This window comes from Scyliorhinus canicula, chromosome 7 (assembly GCF_902713615.1).
Source record: "Scyliorhinus canicula chromosome 7, sScyCan1.1, whole genome shotgun sequence".
NCBI classification, from domain to species: domain Eukaryota; kingdom Metazoa; phylum Chordata; class Chondrichthyes; order Carcharhiniformes; family Scyliorhinidae; genus Scyliorhinus; species Scyliorhinus canicula.
Window position 1 is genome coordinate 130,308,466 of NC_052152.1, and position 19,365 is coordinate 130,327,830.

Sequence of the window (19,365 nt, forward strand, 5' to 3'; positions counted from 1 at the left end):
CCACAACCAGCCCCCCCACCTCTTAGCATTGTTCTGTCTTGCAATGGTTTTATTTATATTTAATTATTTTATTTACAGGATTGGCTTTGGGCGTCCAGCAGATTCACCCAGCTTTGATCCAACGTCCCCTTGGGTAAGGGAGAAAAACATTTGTTTTAAAAATGTACTGAAGAAAGTCTTGCATTTCTATAGTGCCTTGTAAGATGTCCCAAGTACTCTACAGGCACTGAGGCATTTTGTTGTAGGACAACCTCTGTTGTAATATAAGGCGTACAGCATCCTGTTTGCACACAGTAAGATCCCACAAACAGCAATGCGATGATGACCAGCTCATCTGTTTTCGTGAGGATTGTTGATGTGTAAATATTGGGCAGGACACTGGATCCTCTTTGAACAATGTCACAGGTTTTTTACATCCTCTGCAATACCTCACCACCACGTGCGTAATTTGTGGATGCGTAATGCTGACCTTGCCAACGATTCACATCTGAAGAACAGGAAAATGAGAAGTTGGGGCCTTGGCTTAATATCTCATCCAGAAGGTGGCATGTCCCACAGTGTAGCACTCCTTCTGTACTGCATCAGTTTAGATTATGGCTGGGATTCTCCCTTCCGGGGACTAAATCACCACGCTGGCGGGAAAACCGATGGCAACGGCTCCGCGTCAACAGGCCCCCAAGGTGAGGAATTCTCACCTGTCTCGGGGACTAGGTGACGCCGGAGGGGTTGGCGATGTTCCAGCTGGCGCCGAAGGGACTGCACGCGTTTGCGCTGCGCAGAACGGCCGCCATGATCTCACACATGCGCGGAACCGCCACCGTGATTCCACGCATGCGCAGACCGGTCATCGTATTTTGCCGCATGTGCAGGGGGTCCTCTTCTCCACACCGGCCATGGCGGAGCCCTGTAGGGGTTGGCGCGGAAGGAAGAAGTGCCCCCACGGAACAGGCCAGGCCGCAGATCAGTGGGCTCTAATCGCGGGCCAGGCCACCGTGGGGGCCCCCCCGGTGTCGAGACCCCCCGTGCCCCACCATAGGACCACCCAGGCCGACTTACCTGCCAGGTCCCGCCGTGTGCGACCATGTGTAACCCACGCCAGCGGGACTGGCCAAAAACGGACGGCTGCTCGGCCCATCGGGGCCCGGAGAATCACCGGGGGGGGGGGGGGGGGGGCGCTGCCAATGGCCCCCAACCAGCACGGTGTGAGTCCCACCCCTGCCCGAAAAATTGCATTGGAGAATACGGCAGCCGGCATCAGAGAGGCGGGACGGGATTCACGCCGCCCCTCCCCCCAGGGATTCTCCGACCCGGCAGGGGGGGGGTCACAGAATCCTGCCCATATGTGTTTAAATCTCTGGAATGGGCCTCCAATTCACAACTTTCTGACTCAGAGTTGAGTCATTTACAACCACTAACAAATACAAAACAAGGCCTCACCTTGTAAGGATTGAGTTGTAGCTGAATCAGGAGACAAACTGAGACTCTGGGGACAGAAATAGTCCCCAAGCCTGTTCTCTATTCAATAGATAATGGCAGCTCTGTACCTTAAATACTTCGGCCCACCAGGGTTTCATTCCCTTAAATGCCTTGTCTAAAATTGATCAATCTCAGTTTTGTAATTTAACACTGTGGGTTTCTGGGTGAGGGACTTCCAGATCTTCACTTGTGTGAAGAAGAGCTTCCTGACATCAGCTCTGAATGGCCCAACTCTCATTTTCAGGTTGTACTCTCTCATTATGTCCTCTCTTAACAGAAGAATTGGTTTCTCTCTATCTACTCCAACAGGCCCCTCATCTCAGCAATACTATTCACAGATATGTTTTTCCCATCTCTCACTCTCCCTAATTTTGATGGGAAACATTTGCTTAGTTTTATTAGCACTGAGTACACAGCGCTGCCTTCCCATTCCCAAAGGAGCCGGATAATCCCTTGTTTTTGAGTGTGGTTCAGATGAATTCACACTAAACTGAACCTTTCACATCGCATTAGATAGTCAGGCAGAAGGAATGTAAAGACTGAATTCTGTGGAGTCTCTTGTGTGTTTGTCTAATCCATCTTCCTTTCCTTTTAATATTGTGCTATTTCTCAGATGTGTGTGTGTGTGTGATGAGTTGAAAATTGTCAAGGGGGCACTTTAAAATAAAAATCGTGATGTGAATGGAGGAAATGCTTCTCCCTCCAGTCGTAATTCACCATCAGACCTTTGAGTGAGTTGGGAAGAGTAGTGATACCATGTGGATATGCTATAAGATCTATCCAGCTCATTGGCTTGGCCATTCAGCCCATGGAAATTCCTGTCACGGGTTGGGCATCCATCCACTTTCGTAACAACTCAACAATCCGGGATGGAAGGACCTGCATTTGCATAATGTCTTTCAGAATCTCAAAACATCCCAAAGCACTTTACAGCCGTTTCGTTTGCCAACAGCAAGGCGCCACCATTATGTAAATGATAGTTAATCTGTTTCTGCAGAAGCAGGGGGTAGTAAACATTAGCCACGACCCAGAGAGCTTCCTTGCTCTTCTACTCTATGGGACATTTCAAATCCAGCTGAAAGGGTAGGTGGAGCTGTGATTTAATATTTTAATTGAAAGCAGTGTCGCTGACAGCCCATCAGTCTCGAACCCTTGATCATCAGCCTCAGAACCGGGGAAGAGGAGGGCGGTGGGGGTACTGGTTGTCAATTGAAATGAGACAAACAGAAAGTGCTCCTGGTATTGTGGTCATTATACAGGAAATCTTTCCTTCTCTTTGCAATCTATAGCACAAGATCAGGGTCATCCATAGCATTGTTTTACTATTGTTACTACTCCCTTCAAGCTTGCCATGTCCTGCAATATGGGCTTTGGCTAATTGCCTAGCTTCTTTAACAAAGAACAAATCCAACCCCCAGGGCCTCCAAGTTGCACTGTGAGCTCAAGGTTCCCACTATCTATGTTGTTGCTAGTCTGAGTAGAGCTTCTCATGGCACTGGTTCTAAAGACGAGGTTGTGCTGAGCTTTATTCATGGTAAAATTGGTGCCTCTGTATTCTCAGGTCTGGATTTTGGAGCTACTTTTACTCCACTTGAACCAGAGTTAGAATCCGGTACCTCGGGGCTCCAGGGGGGAATATTACCAAAGGCTTACTCCTTGTTGTTGTGGCGGGGATGATCCATCTATGTATCTCCATCTGACTGGGCTACCTAAGAGTTGTGAACTCCCTCAGCATTTACGATGCCTCATTTGAGAGTTGATTCCTTGTTGTCTTTTTCCTGCATAATGATACATCGAGAATCTTAAGTTTTTTTTTTGTCGTTTGATAGTAGAGACCCTGAGTATTGCTGGAGAAGAGACATGTCAAAGATTTTCAGCTTGCATTCATCAGGCCAGAATTGCGAGATTTGGTGTTCTTCAGACTGTCTTGAGCGTGCAGTCTGAAAAGCTTTGACAACCTGTCTTTTTTTTCTTCCAGCAATATTATAGTTTTAAAAATATGGGTGAGATTCTCCAGTCCTCCAGCCGTGTGTTTTTTGGTGGGGCGCCATTCGCTGGTGGTGGGATTCTCTCTTCCCCTGCTTGTCGATGGGATTTCCTATTGCAGCCACTCGACGCCACTGGGAAACCTGTGGGCGGTTGTGCACTGCCAATGGGAAAAGAGAATCCCAACAATCAGAGAATTATGGCCTATGTTTTTGAGATGTGGACAAATAGCTTATTGCCCAGCAAGAGAATCAATGTAGGACTCTGGTCCTGTGTAGATCAGGCTGGATGGGAGCACCTCATTTCCTCCCCCTCAGCTAATGTTTGGTACCAAACCATTAATTGTCCAATTTACCTTGGTTTGAATTAATCATCTTGGGGTTGTTACTCCAGTGCTATGACCATGAGATTATTTTGGCAGTTAGAAGTGTGGTGGTGATGATCAGGCCAGCAAACCAGTTTTCTGTTTGGGATTGTTTAAAAAGAAAAGTTAGTGCCCCATGCAGCTCTGTAGGCAGCCAAAGACCACCATTGGTGATAAACCAACAGCCCACCACCACACTTCCAATGCCCCAGTGGGGTGAACAATAAATTGCCAGTGATGCCCACCCCCTGAGAGTGAATTGCGAAACTTGAATCAGTCTGCCCTGGGGTTGTCTGTAATGCATATCCCATTGAGCATCTTACATGTGTTAGTAAGGCGATGAAGACCTATAGTGTGGTTGAAATGATCACATGTGTATGGTGTAGGGGTCTGAACCAATAATCCAGAGAATATGAGTTTGGGAACGTAGGGATAAAAGGAGGCCATTTGGCACCTCAAACATGTTGAGATCATAGTTGATCTGTGAACTAATCCATATTTGAATCATTTTGAAAATAATAGTACCGGGGCACTGGGTACAAGAGCTGGCAGGTCATGTTACAGTTGCATAAAACTTTAGTTAGGCCACATTTGGATATTGCCTGCAGTTCTGGTCGTCACACTACCAGAAGGACGTGGATGCTTTGGAGACACTGCAAAGAAGGTTTACCAGGATGTTGCCGGGTCTGGAGGGTGGTAGCTATGAGGAGAGGTTGAATAAACCCGGATTGTTTTTGTTGGAAAGGCAGAGATTGGGAGGTATCGACAGGGTGAATAGTCAGAAGCTTTTTCCCAGGATGGAAGACTCAATTACAAGGGGACACAGGTTCAAGGTGAGAGAGGGAAAGTTCAGGGTAGATGTGCGGGGAAGGTTTTTCACGCACAGTGGTGGGTGCCTGGATCGTGTTGCCAGTGGAGGCAGGCACGATAGATAAAGAATCTGGATTGGCACGGGCCTGGTGGGCCGAAGGGCCTGTTCCTGTGCTGTAATGTTCTCTGTCCTTTGTTTGTACAGACTTTAGTAAAAGTGACAATGAAGGTGTCTGGTTCACTGATGTCCTTTCAGAAAGGAAACCTGTCACCCGTACCCGCTTCGCCAATATATGACCCCAGGCTCGCACCAATGTGGTTGACGCTTGACTACTTTCGGTTCTCAGGGCAACTAGGTTGGGCAGTAAATGCTGCGCCTGCCACCATTGCCATGCCCCAAGAATTAATAATTATTAAAAAAGGCCTGAAGGTGTTATTTTACAAATCTACTAATTAGTGATGCAGGGAAAAACACAGTGGCAGTTTAGAAATGCCAGTGTCAACCTGTGCCTTTGGCATGGACTTGAACTCAGAGCAATATAGCCTGTTGTGTACACTATGCTACAAATAATTGGTCTGTTGCTAGGAGATGGAATGACAGAGGCCTGGGGCTGGGCTGATGATCACACATCTGATTTGGCAGATTCAGTACCACATCACTAACTGGTGGATGTTTCTGCTGTGTTTTTGTTCAATTTGTTTTCATCAAACAGTACCCTCTGTACACTTTCAGTTAGAAAGTGCAGCAATCTCTAGTTAAGTGGTTAAATCTTGCACTTGATACTTAAATAAAATGAGCCAGATCTTGGAACTCTGCAGTGACCCAGTACTAAATTCTCTTGTCACACAGTCTGATAGGAATTGTTAATAGTTATGGTCCAGTACCATGGGCTGGATTCTCCGTCACACCACACTACATTTCTGGTTCAGCACCGTGGCGGGATGCTCTGGCTGGTCAATGGGGTTTCCCATTGTGGGGCAGCCCTACACCATCGGGAAACTCCTGGGCTGCCGACAAAACAGAGCATCCCGACGGCGGAGAATCGAGCCCCATGCTTTGATTGAAACAATCCAACGATTTTGGTTTGACTCGGAGGTAGCATTTGTGGCACTTGGTTTCATAGATTTCATAGAATTTACAGTGCAGAAGAAGGCCATTCGGCCCATAGAGTCTGCACTGGCTCTTGGAAAGAGCACCCTACCCAAGCCCATACCCCCCCCCCCCCCCCCCCCCCATATCCCCATATCCCCATAACCCAGAAACCCCACCTAACACTAAGGGGCAATTTGGACCCTGAGGGCAATTTGTCATGGCCAGTCCACCTAACCTGCACATCTTTGGACTGTGGGAGGAAACCGGAGCACCCGGAGGAAACATACGCATACACGGGGAGGATGTGCAGACTCCACACAGACAGTGACCCAGCGGGGAATCGAACCTGGGACCCTGGCGCTTTGAAGCATTTGTGCTATCCACAATGCTACCGTGCTGCCCCAAGTTAGAAGGCTGTGGATTTGAACCCTCACTCTGTGACTTGAGCACTTAACCCAGACAGACATTCCAGTGCAGCACTGAGAGAGTATAGCACTGTTGGAGGTGCCTTCCTGTGCTTAAGATGTTAGACGGGGGGCCTTTCTCATCTCCTTGTTGACGTTTGGAACTTGCTGTATGCAGATTGGCTGCTACGTTGCACAAAACAAGTGACTATGCCTTCAGAAGTAACTTGTTGACCCTGAAGTGTTTTCGGATGTCAAAAGAATGTGAGTGTTTCTATGTAATTGCAAACGTGTTAGTTCTGATAACTGCTGGAATTTGGCACAGAGCAAAGTCATTGTTGGGATTTCTAAAGTCCCACTTTCACAGCAATTCCCCCAAAAACAATTTCATTCCCCATCAATTTTGGAGCTTGTTGTTATGGTGTCAGCCATCGGTCAGTGGGTCACACTCTTGGCCTCTCAGTCAGGAGGGTCTAAATTCAAGTCCCACTCCAGAGATCTGAACCCAAAACGCAAGGCGGACTCTCCAGTGCAGTAGCGGGGGGAGTGCTAGACTACAGGAGATACCATGGGCGGGATTCCACTTTCCTGGGACTAAGTCTCCACGCCGGCGGGAAAACCGGCGCCAACTACTCCGGCGTCAACAGCCCCCGAAAGTGGGAATTCTCCGCACTTTTGGGGGCTAGGTGGACGGCGGATGGTTGGCGTCGTGGCAGCTGGCGCCGAAGGGACTGCGCAAGTTCGCGCATGCGCCAAAGGGCTGGCGTGATCTCGCGCAGGCACGGAACCGCCGCCGTGTTTTGGTGCATGCGCGGGGCTTCTTTTCTCTGCGCCGGCCATGGCAGAGCCCTACAGGGGCCGGCTCGGAAAGAAGGAGTGCCCCCACGGCACAGGCCCGCCCGCAGATCGATGGGCCCCGATCGCGGGCCAGACCACCGTGTTCCCCCCCCCCCCCTGCCCCCGGGAATCGGATCGGATCGCCCCATGTCCCCCCCCCCCTCGAGGACTGCCCCTGCCAACTTACCTGCCAGGCTCCGCCATGTGGGACCATGTCGAACCAATGGCGGTGGGACTCGCCAAAAACAGATGGCCGCTCGGTCCATCGGGGCCCGGAGAATGGCCGGGGGGGCCGCTACCAACGGCCCCCGACTGGTGTGGCGTGAACCCTGCCCCCGCCCAAAAAATGGCGCCGGAGAATACGGCAGCCGGCGGTGGGGCGGGATTCACACCGTCCCCCGCTGCACGAATCTGACCTCACAAAGAACAGGGGCGCGATTCTCCCAGCCCCGTGCCGGAACCGCGCCATGCCGCCCCAATGCCAGTGTGCGATTCTCCGGGGTGCGGAGAATCGGCGCCATTTACGCTGGCGCATTTGGCGCCACCCCCAGTCCGCACCAGGATGTAAGGCTGGAACGCCGTGAACCCGCCTGTGGGGGCCAGAATCGCTACTGCCCGCGGCCGTTTTGCACCGTTGTGAAACGCGACGACGCTTACGACGGCGCAGACACTTAGTCCCGCGATCGGTGAATCGAGCCCCAGGAGTTGTCCAATGTAATTATTTATTTTTCAAGCGCCATCATTAAAACAGATCCGATGGCTGTCACGTAGTTGTGAACTTGCTTTGTGTAAAATCACCTGCAGTAAAGGAAGGATTGCTGACCACCAGTTACTATGTATAAAGAATTGTAATGGTTTACTTGCAAATGGTATTTACACAGCGGGCTGGATTGTCCGATTTTGAGGCTATGTGCGCACCGTGTGTCTAGTCTTATGACCAAAAAGTGGTCGTCCGGAGGGTGGACTAGCAGCCATGGCACGTATCGCCCTGCACTTTACCTGCAGATACGGACAGAGAATTGCCGGCAACCTGCGACGGTCGAACTGTACAACATGGCGCCAGCCACTTGCAGACCTGGCCTGCCAGATAGTGCCCCTCTGCAACCCACGGACCACCCCCCATCACTTCTCCTCCCCCCCCCCCCGCGGAATCCCCCCCCCCCCCACCGGCCAGCAGAACGGCTCCCCCACCCCCGCCCCCGACTGCGGTGACGCTGTACACAGTCCACAACCACCACACGAGATTGACGAAATCTCAGGGTACACGCACCCCATATCGTTGGGAAGTCGGCTCATTGGGGGTGGAGTATGGGGGAGGGCCTTTAGGTGACATCCTGAGGCCATCACAACGGCATGCAACGTACTTAGCGATTACGCCGCTTTGGAAGAGGCAGCGTGTCCACAAAATGGCGCCGCTCCTGATTTCGGCATCAAAATGGATTCTCCAGCCAATCGGCGAATGTGATTTTGGCATCGGCAATCGCCAAATCCAGCCCAGAGTCTTTCTCGATAATATCACCACTTGCTCTAGGACCTACACTCGCTGCAAACGCTCGCACTGTGCACTGAGATCCACCCGCACGATTCCCATTGGGTGATAGGAATCACATGACCTTCCCAATGTACGCCCCTTAAAGGGACTAGCTACTACATCACCTACAACAGTGACAGCACTTCAAAAGTACCTCATTGGCTGTAAAGTGCTTCAGGACATCCGAGTTCATGAAAGATGTGACAGAAATATAAGTCTGTTCTTTCTTACAGTCAGTCAGTGAGCAGGAATAACCATTCTCCTTATCCCTGAGAGCTCAGTGTTGAACATTTTCCAATAAACTCCATAGAATGGGTATTGCGCTGACCTCCTAGAAGGCTGAAATTAGCCCCAATATTTATGAATCTGCTTGCGTCATGAATACCAAAATACCAATTTTATTATGCACTGCCATATTTTCACACAGAATGGAAGTGGCGGATGAAGACATTGTGCAGAGGACACTCAATCTTGAGAAGAGCTGGCTTTGGGTGGAATTCTGAGTTTTTGAGATTATGTGCAGTGATACGTGGCTCTGACAGCGCCTGTCCCATTGGTCCAGATGACAGGATTCCGTGCCAGATTCTGAGCTTGAAAGCGAATTAATTATGCACAGGCGAGTTCCCTCCGATTTCTCCTGGTGGACAGGCAGCTGATTCGTCTGTCATCTGGCAGGTTCGAAGGACCCGGCATCATAATTAAACATCAGTCCCAGCACACTCACGTCACTCTCTCCAATCCACTTGTCTTCATCAGACTGTGCAGGATGTCAGCAACCCAGAAGGAAAAGGTTACCAGCCTCAGGAAGAAGCCTGTTCCTCGATTCAACCACCCATGCCCCATTTGGACTCCAACCACCTCAGCTGGAATCCTCATGCATCCCCTTCCAGTAAACAATGTGGGATCACTTTGACCCCCTTGTTTGAGGTTTTCATGCAACCTTATCAGGCCCCCCCCCCCCCCCCCCCCCCCCCCCCCCCCCCCCCCAGCTTGCCTTGCACTCCACCTCAGTCGAACTTTGGACCTAAGGGCTGCTTGAGTCCTGCAGCACTGTGCTGTCCGTGAGGCACCGGGAGCAAGGAGATCCCTGTACTCTCCAACTCCAGGCACAGTTCTGATCTGACTTCTGTCACAGGAGGGTCCATGGGTCCTGCAGCACAGTACTGTCTCTGAAAACCAGCTCAGCTTGGAGATGGAGGCAGGAACTGGTCTGCCCTGAGTGGTGATCAGTGCATCAGGTGTAGAGGAGCACTGTGGCAGAAAGTTATTGCAATCACCCTGAAGTCTGTAATGAACGGTGCCCTGCCTTGTGCTCGCCACTCTTTAGCAATCTGGTTATAGATTTCCCGCTGGCGTGATGCAAGATTGGAAAGTCTGATGGGATGCCGGCAAGCCGCTGTTTTAATGAGCATTTTAGAGATGCAAAAGAAACCAGCGGAAAGAGCGACCCACCATTGAGAAATTCGCAATGTGATTTTACGCTGGCTGGTTTCCAGTTTTTTGGTTCTCGCTAGATTCTCTGCTCCTGCCCACTACCAAACCCACCGTGAGTGGAATGGGGAAATTCATGAATAACCTCAGCCGGTTTAGCCTCGCCCTGCATCCGTGAACCAGCTATCCAGCCAACTGAGCTAAACCAGCCTTCTGGATAGTTGCTGTCTCTCGTGTGGTTGCATAAGGCCAGAAGAAGTTGAGGTGGTGGGTGCTGTTGAGTTTGGAGTTGTGCATCACTGCTGATACTATTCCAGGAGAAGGGAGGATGTACATGATGGTTGGATCATGTAGCTGTCAGAAATGGTGGAAAATGATGTGATTGTGAACACTAGTAGGATGCAAGGTGAAGATTGGATTGGATTGGATTGGATTTGTTTATTGTCACGTGTACCGAGGTACAGTGAAAAGTATTTTTCTGCAAGCAGCTCAACAGATCATTCAGTACATGGGAAGAAAAGGGAATTAAACAAAATTCAAGAAAATACATGAGAGAACATAATAGGGCAACACAATATATACAATGTACTACATAAGCATTGGCATCGGATGAAGCAGACATGGGTGTAGTGTTAATGAGGTCAGTCAATAAGAAGGTCATTTAGGAGTCTGGTGACAGTGGGGAAGAAGCTGTTTTTGAGTCTGTTCATCCGTGTTCTCAGACTTCTGAATCTCCTGCCCGATGGAAGAAGTTGGAAAAGTGAGTAAGCCGGGTGGGAGGGATCCTTGATTATGCTGCCTGCTTTCCCCAGGCAGCGGGAGGTGTAGATGGAATCAATGGATGGGAGGCAGGTTCGTGTGGTGGACTGGGCGGTATTCACAACTCTCTGAAGTTCCTTGCGGTCCTGGGCCGAGCAGTTGCCATACCAGGCTGTGATGCAGCCCGATAGGATGCTCTCTATAGTGCATCTGTAAAAGTTGGTAAGGGTTAAAGTGGACATGCCGAATTTCCTTAGTTTCCTGAGGAAGTAAAGGCGCTGTTGTGCTTTCTTGGTGATAGCGTCGACATGAGTGGACCAGGATAGATTTTTGGTGATGTGCACCCCTAGGAATTTGAAACTGCTCACCATCTCTACCTCGGCTCCGTTGATGCTGACAGGGGTGTGTACAGTACTTTGCTTCCTGAAGTCGATGACCAGCTCTTTAGTTTTGCTGGCATTAAGGGAGAGATTGTTGTCGCTGCACCACTCCACTAGGTTCTCTATCTCCCTCCTGTATTCGGACTCGTCGTTATTCGAGATCCGGTCCACTATGGTCGTATCGTCAGCAAACTTGTAGATGGAGTTGGAACCAAGTTTTGCCATGCCTTGATATGGGACTCCGGTCATTATTGGGAGGATAGATCGGGATGGTGAAAATGGAGAGACAGGCGATGGAGTTGTTTTGTTCATGGATGTTATCGACCATTCCTTGAGGGAATTCCTCGACTTGAGGTGGTGTGGTGTGGTCTGTAGTGTGGGCTGGAGTTGGAGATCATGCCAGAATGTCTGGGATGGAAAATGGGAGACATGGGTGATGTGAAGCTAGGAGAAAGTGATTGGAGGTTTTGTAGGAAGAAGCATAATCTCTGGCTGCTCTGGGGTTGGTGGATTGAATGTCCTTAGAAAGCCCAGCGTTAGGGGTGGATGTGGGTGGATGGTTGGCAGAGAGAAAGCAGAGAAAGAGAGACAAAAAAAGTGCAAGGAAGATTAACAATGCACAATCAAATGATGAGGAATGGCACCTTCTCCAGTTAACAGCATGGCTTTTATCTGTACCCTTATTAAAGTCAGCTCCCATTGTGTAAGACACCCAAAGGTACAGAGAAACTAGTTTTGCATTGGGAAGCTATGCACCAAATGAACACAGTGGTTGTTTCATAGATTTCAAAGAATTTACAGTGCAGAAGGAGGCCATTCGGCCCATCGAGTCTTCACTGGCTCTTGGAAAGAGCACCCTACCCAAGCCCATACCTCCACCCTGTCCCCATAACCCAGAAATCCCACCTAATACTAAGGGCAATTTGGACCCTAAGGGCAATTTAGCATGGCCAATCCACCTAAGCTGCACATCTTTGGACTGTGGGCGGAAACCGGAGCACCCGGAGGAAACCCACGCACACACGGGGAGAAGGTGCAGACTCCGCAGACAGTGACCCAAGCCGGGATTCGAACCTGGGACCCTGGAGCTGTGAAGCATTTGTGCTAACCACTGTGCTACCGTGCTGCCCGTGCTGTTAAAATGGGCTGATCTGGCTCAGGCTTCTGCAGATTTTATGCACAGTGAGACTCGTGGATTTTTGTAGGGTTTTTAAGAAAACTGTGAGGTTGAAAGTCCATGTTTGTTTAATCTGCATCCCTTTCAGATATTTATTTTTGAATGTGTTCAGCGTGCAAGACAGTGATGTGTAATTTGAAGCAACAGTCTTGATCCCCTGCAGCAGGCGCTATAACATTTCCTTACAAATACCTTCTGTGGGGTTTTTTCTTGTGGGTTTATATTCACTTCAGCATCAGTGACAACGATTTTGTTCACTCGGCCCAGCCCCATATGACATGTGATATTGTTTACAGTTTCCACGACAACAGGAAGTTGTTGTGAATATCTGTTTTCTGTTTGAGTTTCCTGTTCCTTGTCTTCAAATGAATAGTTCCTAAAAGCAGAGGGTGGGATTCTGTGATCCTGAGGCTAAGTGTTGACGCCGTCAGAAACGCCGTCGTGTTTCTCGACAGCATCAACACGGCCTCAGGATCAGCAATTCTGGGGGCCAGCACGGCACTGGAGCGGGTCACACTGCTCCAGCTGCTGATCCCGGTGCGAACTGGGCACCGCGGGATCCGTGCCTGTGCAGTGGCACCGGTGCCAACGTGCGCATGCGCACTGGCTTCCTTCAACGCGCCGGCCCCGACGCAACATGGCGCAGGAGTACAGGGGCCGGCGCGGAGGATAGGAGGCCCCCAGCCAGAGAGGCCGGTCTGCCGATCGGTGGGCCCCGATCGCGGGCCAGGCCACATCGGAGGCCCCTCCCCCGGGGTTGGACCGCCGGCCCCAGACCCTTTCACGCTGAGGTCCCGCTCTGCGGAGAATCGCGTGCCGGCAGCGTGGTGCGATTCACGCCGGTCGTGGGGATTCTCCGGCCAGGCTCCGGGCTGAGAGAATCCCGCCCAGTGCTTTTTTAGTACAGGTTACTACTCTGCACATGCCTGTACTGACTCTTTTTGGTAGAGAAAATCAAATCGAAGTCCCTGTCAGATATTCTCTCTTATTTGTTTCATGTTTATCCAATCTTCCGTTTTCAAAAGATGCAATGATCTCTGTCTCAAACATTCCCCTTGGCAAAGCACCTTCAACTCTCACAATTTTAAATGGATGCTTAATTGTCACTGACTCCTCAAAACCTTTCTTGATTCACTCATCATTTGAAAGCAGCTATTAAATCTCCTTGGCTACCTCCTCAGCCATAGAAATAAACCCAGTCTCTCCTCATTATAGTTTCCCATCCTGGAATCATCCTGCTGAATTAAAACTGTATACTCTGTATCTTTACATCCTTTCTATTATGGAACACACTCCTATAATAGTCATAAACTATAATTAAATGTATTCCTGGATGTCTGAGCACTTGTCCCCACTCGCTCCAGCCATTATTCGGCCAACACATCCATCCTTGTGATGTGCTGCCTTCTTACCCCATTCGGAAAGCAAGAAGAGTCATTACTCAGTTGGATGATGCTTGACTGTCGGTCAAACAACCTTTCCCCCCACATTTTTTATATTTTTCATCTAGTAAAGAGACATGTTCAAAGAAGATGACAAAGAAAAACAATCTCTTATCATGTCCGGTTGATTTTTCTCCAAGGTTACGCACAGCAGTGTCCTGGAGATTAATCTTCCAATTCCTGGAGACTCTTGGCCAATCCTGAAGGGTTGGCAACCCAATCCTCTAGTAAGACCTGGATGATATTTCATACAAATTTATCACTGCTTCTTGACACTTGTACTCTCTGCCTCTATTTGTAAAATCTGTTTTTGTTGATGGCTTTATCTATAATTCACTCCAGGTTCGTGTGGCAACCCTTTTCATTTCAATCCCTTTTCCTCTCGTCTCTTTCTCAGGGTTCCTCTTTGCTTTCTCTAACTCTAGGCCGGCTGAATGCAAGGGAAGCACAATGCCAATCAAGTTTGTGCTGGTGGGTGGGTGGGGGAAGGGATGGTTGCTGCTTACAACCACTGTAATTTTGTAACTAGGAATTCATTGCATTGCGTGTGTAGGTGTCTTTGTTTCAATTATAGAGGATCACCACTTTCAGCCACGGTTGTTTTTAAAATTAATTCTCACGATGTGGGCGTCAATGCCATTTAATATCCACCCTGGTTTATAGCATCACAGAATGATACGGCACAGAGGAAGGCCCTTCAGCCCATTGTTCAGGCCCGCTGTTGCAGAGCTATCCAGTCACTCCCCCTGCTTGTTCCTCATAACAGTGCAACGTTTTCCTTTCCAACTATTTATCGCGGAGATAAATTGTTGCCTGGAGTTTGGTACAACTGAGTGGTCTGCTTGGTCAGTAAGAGTCAATCAGGATGTGCGATTGGAGTAACATGTACTTCAGATCAGGAAAGGACAGCACGTTTCCAGTCTAATTTGCAAGCTCTGATCTCGCTTCCTCTGTGCTTCTGCCACACTTGCCTCCAAATTATTTTGGGGCGAATAGGATTTAGTCCAATTTTTTTAACTTTTGGATGATTATGTCTCTGACCGGTGCCTGAATTGAGGCACTGAAAATGAATTGAAAATGAAAATCACTTACTGTCACGAGTAGGCTTCAGTGAAGTTACTGTGAAAAGCCCCTAGTCGCCACATTCCGGCGCCTGTTCGGGGACAGACTTGTCCAGACAGGGAAACGCCCAGGCTCAGTGCCTGGACTACGCTGTCAACTTGGCTCAGTTGGCAGCGTTTTTATTTCCCAGGATTTTGAGATTGGATTGCGAACCCTTGCTGAACAAGAGACTGATCTTGTAGCTACTCCCAGGAGCAACGGAAGAAAAATAATAGAACATAGAACAGTAGGGCATTGTCTTCTCCTGTTTTTCTTCCGATGGGCATCATCAATCAGTGGAACCACACTGATGCACCCCATGGTGGAATCATAGAATTCACAGTGCAGAAGGAGGCCATTCAGCCCATCAAGTCTGCACCGGCCCTTACAAAGAGCACCCTACTCAAGCCCACGTATCTAACCGATCTCCGTAACCCAGTAAGCCCCACTTAACTTTTTGTTTTGGACACTAAGGGCAATTTAGCATGGCCAATCCATCTAACCCTCACATCTTTGGACTGTGGGAGGAAACTGGAGCACCCGGAGGAAACCCACGCAGAGATGGAGAGAACGTGCAGACTCCGCACAGACAGTAACCCAGCGGGGAATTGAACCTGGGACCCTGGTGCTGTGAAGCAACTGTGCTAACCATTATGCTACTGTGCTGCTCAGATAGCCTGCAGAGGCTGGTTTCACACTCCAATGTGAAGAATACTGACTTAGATTGAAAACTGAAGAGGAGGAGACATTTCCTATATTGGTGCATTGATCAGTTAGACTCACCACCCCCGTATTTTCAAATTGCAGGTTTCATGCAAACCTTTGGCTCATTTTACTGTTTCAAATGTAGCCCTTAAAACAATTGGTCTTTACTTTTGCATTTAATTATCTTTTGTAAATAACTGCTTCCACATTTATAAGATGTAGCAGGCTGATATCAGAACCGGTAGGTTCTAACTATCAGGAAAGACGGCGGGGAGATCACATCGAGCAGCTTAAAATGATAAAGGGGTTTGATCGGTTAGATGTATGAGAGATGTCACCATCTGTGGGAGAAAGCAAAACTCTAAGATGGCCATCCACAAGATTATTTCCGGAGCGATCTGTTTACCCTATGTGAGAACGTAGACGGTGCTGCCGAGGCAAATAAGGGAATTTAAGGGGCTGATTGATAAATACAAGGAAGAAAGGAAGGGAACAATATGTTGATAAACTGGCTGAACAAAGATGGGAGGATGACCTGTAGGGTTGAGTGGTCTGTTTCTATGCTTGTTACCACCCCCCCCCCCCCCCCCCCCACCCTGTGCGAGTGCGCAGTCAGGTTCCAGCCCCATTGAACCCAGGGTCCCAACACAAGTGAATTAACCAATACCTTGTGTATTGTCCTGAGATCTTTAATCCTTGACTGCTTCAATGAGTTACAGGTACCAGATTTATATGGCAAACGCTGAAAAAACTTTATTTATAACCAGGAAAAAGATGAATATATAATGGTAAGAATGGAATAATGGTCTGCTGATCTAACTATTCCCCAAAAGCCCTTCATCGACAGACACGGTGGAGAGGGGGGAAAGGTTAAAAAATGATTAAGAGGTATGAGATGGTTCTTTGCTGCCGAAGTAGAGGTCTTTGTGGCCAGGAATCTTCTAATTGTGTCTTCAACCAGAACCTGCAGGTTGTAGCATGCTCGCTTTACAGCAGATTCGACATCCATTCTGCCTTTCAACTACCTGTCTGGTCTCTGTGCAGAGATTCTGGCTGGATGGTGAAGGAAGTTCTCCGACAGGGCTTTTCCCAGCCATTCAGACAGGGGATTAAACTGTTACAGACCTAGTGGGAGAAACTGCTCGCAGCATTTTTAAACCAGTAGTTCCTTTCACCGGTCCGGCTATTGCCTGTAGTCTTTTAAACAGGGGTGACTTCCACAGTTCTGGCTGGAAGCATCTTAAATCGCCAGGTAGAGAGAGATGAGTTTGTGTGTTTTAAAGCTGTTCCATGTTGTTCATGCCTACATCTTCCAGAGAACTGAGGACAAAATGGAGCTCTTCACATGAGCCGCCTTTCTTCCAGAAGGTGCTGAATCGCAAGTGAGAACAGGTGATGTCTCAGAATTTCAGACGCACTGATTAACTGCTTGCCAAGCCCATCAAACTGACATCACGGGCTGTGTCACAGAGCATAAAGGGAAGATTTGGGCCAGTACATTAGACCAGGAGTGTTTTGGGGTTGATCAAATTGACCAGTGTCCGCAGTTTAAACAAAACTGCAATGTTGCAGGGACAGGGTTTTTAGAAAAGAAACTCGGAACAGACAAGGATAAGTTCCTTCCATGCTGTATTTGAAACAACCGTATACTTTTGAGGATGGTTCTGGATTTGAAACCATTGCCACAAGTGGTTCCTGCCACTTACCCCTTCGTTCTGACCCTGGGAGGGTCTGCTCTGATCATTCACACTGCTAAATCTGACTGTCAAATTCTAGAGGGAGGCCCAAGGCAAGATTTATGCCCCACCTGAGTGTGGGAACTGAGGTGGATGGGTGTGTTTTGCACTACCGACTGGTGAATTAATTGCTGGCATCATTCCACTCCTGAATCCTTTCGCTGCAGCCTAGATAGAGGGCGACTGGTATCTTCTTAAGATAACTAAAAAGTTGATGATCGGAGGTTGACTGGAGTTTTCCATTTTCTCCCCGTGACAACAGGAGCATGGCAACTGCCTGGAGGTGACCTCTACAAGGGATTCCACATTACAATGGTGGTCTGACAACGGTGACCATTTTTGATTCAAAGGTTTTAAAAGTGCAGAGAGGATACTTCATAGTGGAGGTGGCCTCACTCTCCTTTGCCTACCAATAGCAGGCTGCAGCTCTTTCCATGCTGGACAGCCTCCTGTAGGCCTTCCACCTTTTGAGAATCAGTCCATCCACTGCCCTTCCATTGGATGGCAAAGCTGCTCTCTGGCTACTAATTGTCCATCAGGCAATATCACAGTGTGGGGTCGCGACCCCAAAATCAGGGTCAGACGTGGGTCCCACAAAACACAGCCTCTAGTAGTGCCATGGGCCTTCCAGCTGGATTGAGCAATGTGAAGCCTAGCAACCACCTGATGGCCATCCGGCCATCAGAGTTGGAATTAAAACTCTGCTGGGTTAGAAACCCCGTGAGGTGAATGTGACCTGGAGAATTAAGGAGTAGGAAGTATGTGTGTGAACTGCAATGGGCTGAGTGTTGTGGCACAGTTGGGTTTTGCAGATGCCATCGCACACAACCCGCTCAGTGTGCCAGAGTTCAGGATAAGTAAAACTCCCTCTGATCTGCCCCAACAACATCCCTCAGTCTCATCTATAGTAGAATGCTCGCTGCAGCACCAAAGTGACCCCTCCACTTCCCCCACTTCTCTGAATTAATTTGTCAGTTTATGCTTGATCTGTGGGCACTGCTGACACCCGGAAAGAAAAGGAAGATCTTGACTTAGTGAAATTGTACAAAAGAGGTGCGAGGGAAGTAGCTGCCCATTTAATTCTCTTCCTGTTTTCCCTTGATGTCAGCTCAAAGCAAAATGGAGGGTGCTGTACAGGAGGTGGCTGGTTCACTGGTCCTGGTATTACATTATTGAACAGTCAGAATTACAGGCCAAATTAGCCCAGAGAGTAGATGTTAATCCCACCTGGGGTCCAGATACAGCCATTTCCACTTTTTCCTCTCTCCACCCTTCCCCTCAGTCATTAATTAAGTTTTGCTCTTGTTCTGAGTATTTTTCACCTCCTTCAGCATGATGGAAGGCTGCTGAGGGATTCTTTCATCAACTCCATGTCTCACTCCTCCAGTAGCAGGCTGATCAGTATTCAAGGAAGATGTTTCGGCACCTACAGTGAGTGTGAAAAGTTTGGGCAGACGATAGATAACCCATTCTGCCGTTGGCAGAGTGGAGCAATTCATCATGTCTGAACCACTGTGAATCCTTTCTATTTATAAGGCTCCTGAGACACTCGGAAATTGAGATGGGCGGTAGTAAGCTGCTTCTGATGCCAGCCTGGTCCTTTGTTACAGCAGGTTAACAAGTACGTCAGAGTTCTCAATCTAAGCTGTGATCGTTGTTCATCCAAATATTGGATCATTCCCAGCAGCACTGAGGGAGTATTGCACTGTCAGCAGGGCTGCATTTTGAGTTAGAACATAGAACAGTACATCACAGAACAGGCCCTTCGGCCCTCGATGTTGTGCTGAGCATTGTCCGAAACCAAGATCAAGATATCCCACTCCCTGTCATTCTGGTGTGCTCCATGTGCCTATCCAATAACCGCATGAAAGTTCCTAAAGTGTCCGACTCTACTATCACAGCAGGCAGTCCATTCCACACCCTAACCACTGTCTGAGTAAAGAACCTACCTCGGGCATCCCTCCTATATCTCCCACCCTGAACCTTATAGTTATGCCCCCTTGTAACAGCTACATCCACCCGAGGAAATAGTCTCTGAACGTCCACTCTATCTATCCCCTCATCATCTTATAAACCTCTATTAAGTTGCCTCTCATCCTCCTCTGCTCCAAAGAGAAAAGCCCTAGCTCCCAA

At 48.8% G+C, this 19,365-nt stretch overlaps 1 protein-coding gene across 1 annotated transcript in view; it reads left to right on the forward strand.

The window, feature by feature from the left end:
• LOC119969373 (RNA-binding protein 38-like) overlaps window positions 1-19,365 on the forward strand; it is an 81,133-nt gene that overhangs the window by 13,174 nt on the left and 48,594 nt on the right. The window contains exon 3 of the mRNA XM_038802931.1: window positions 79-133. Within this exon, the coding sequence (XP_038658859.1) occupies window positions 79-133 (55 nt within the window). The remainder of the gene's footprint in view (window positions 1-78; window positions 134-19,365) is intronic.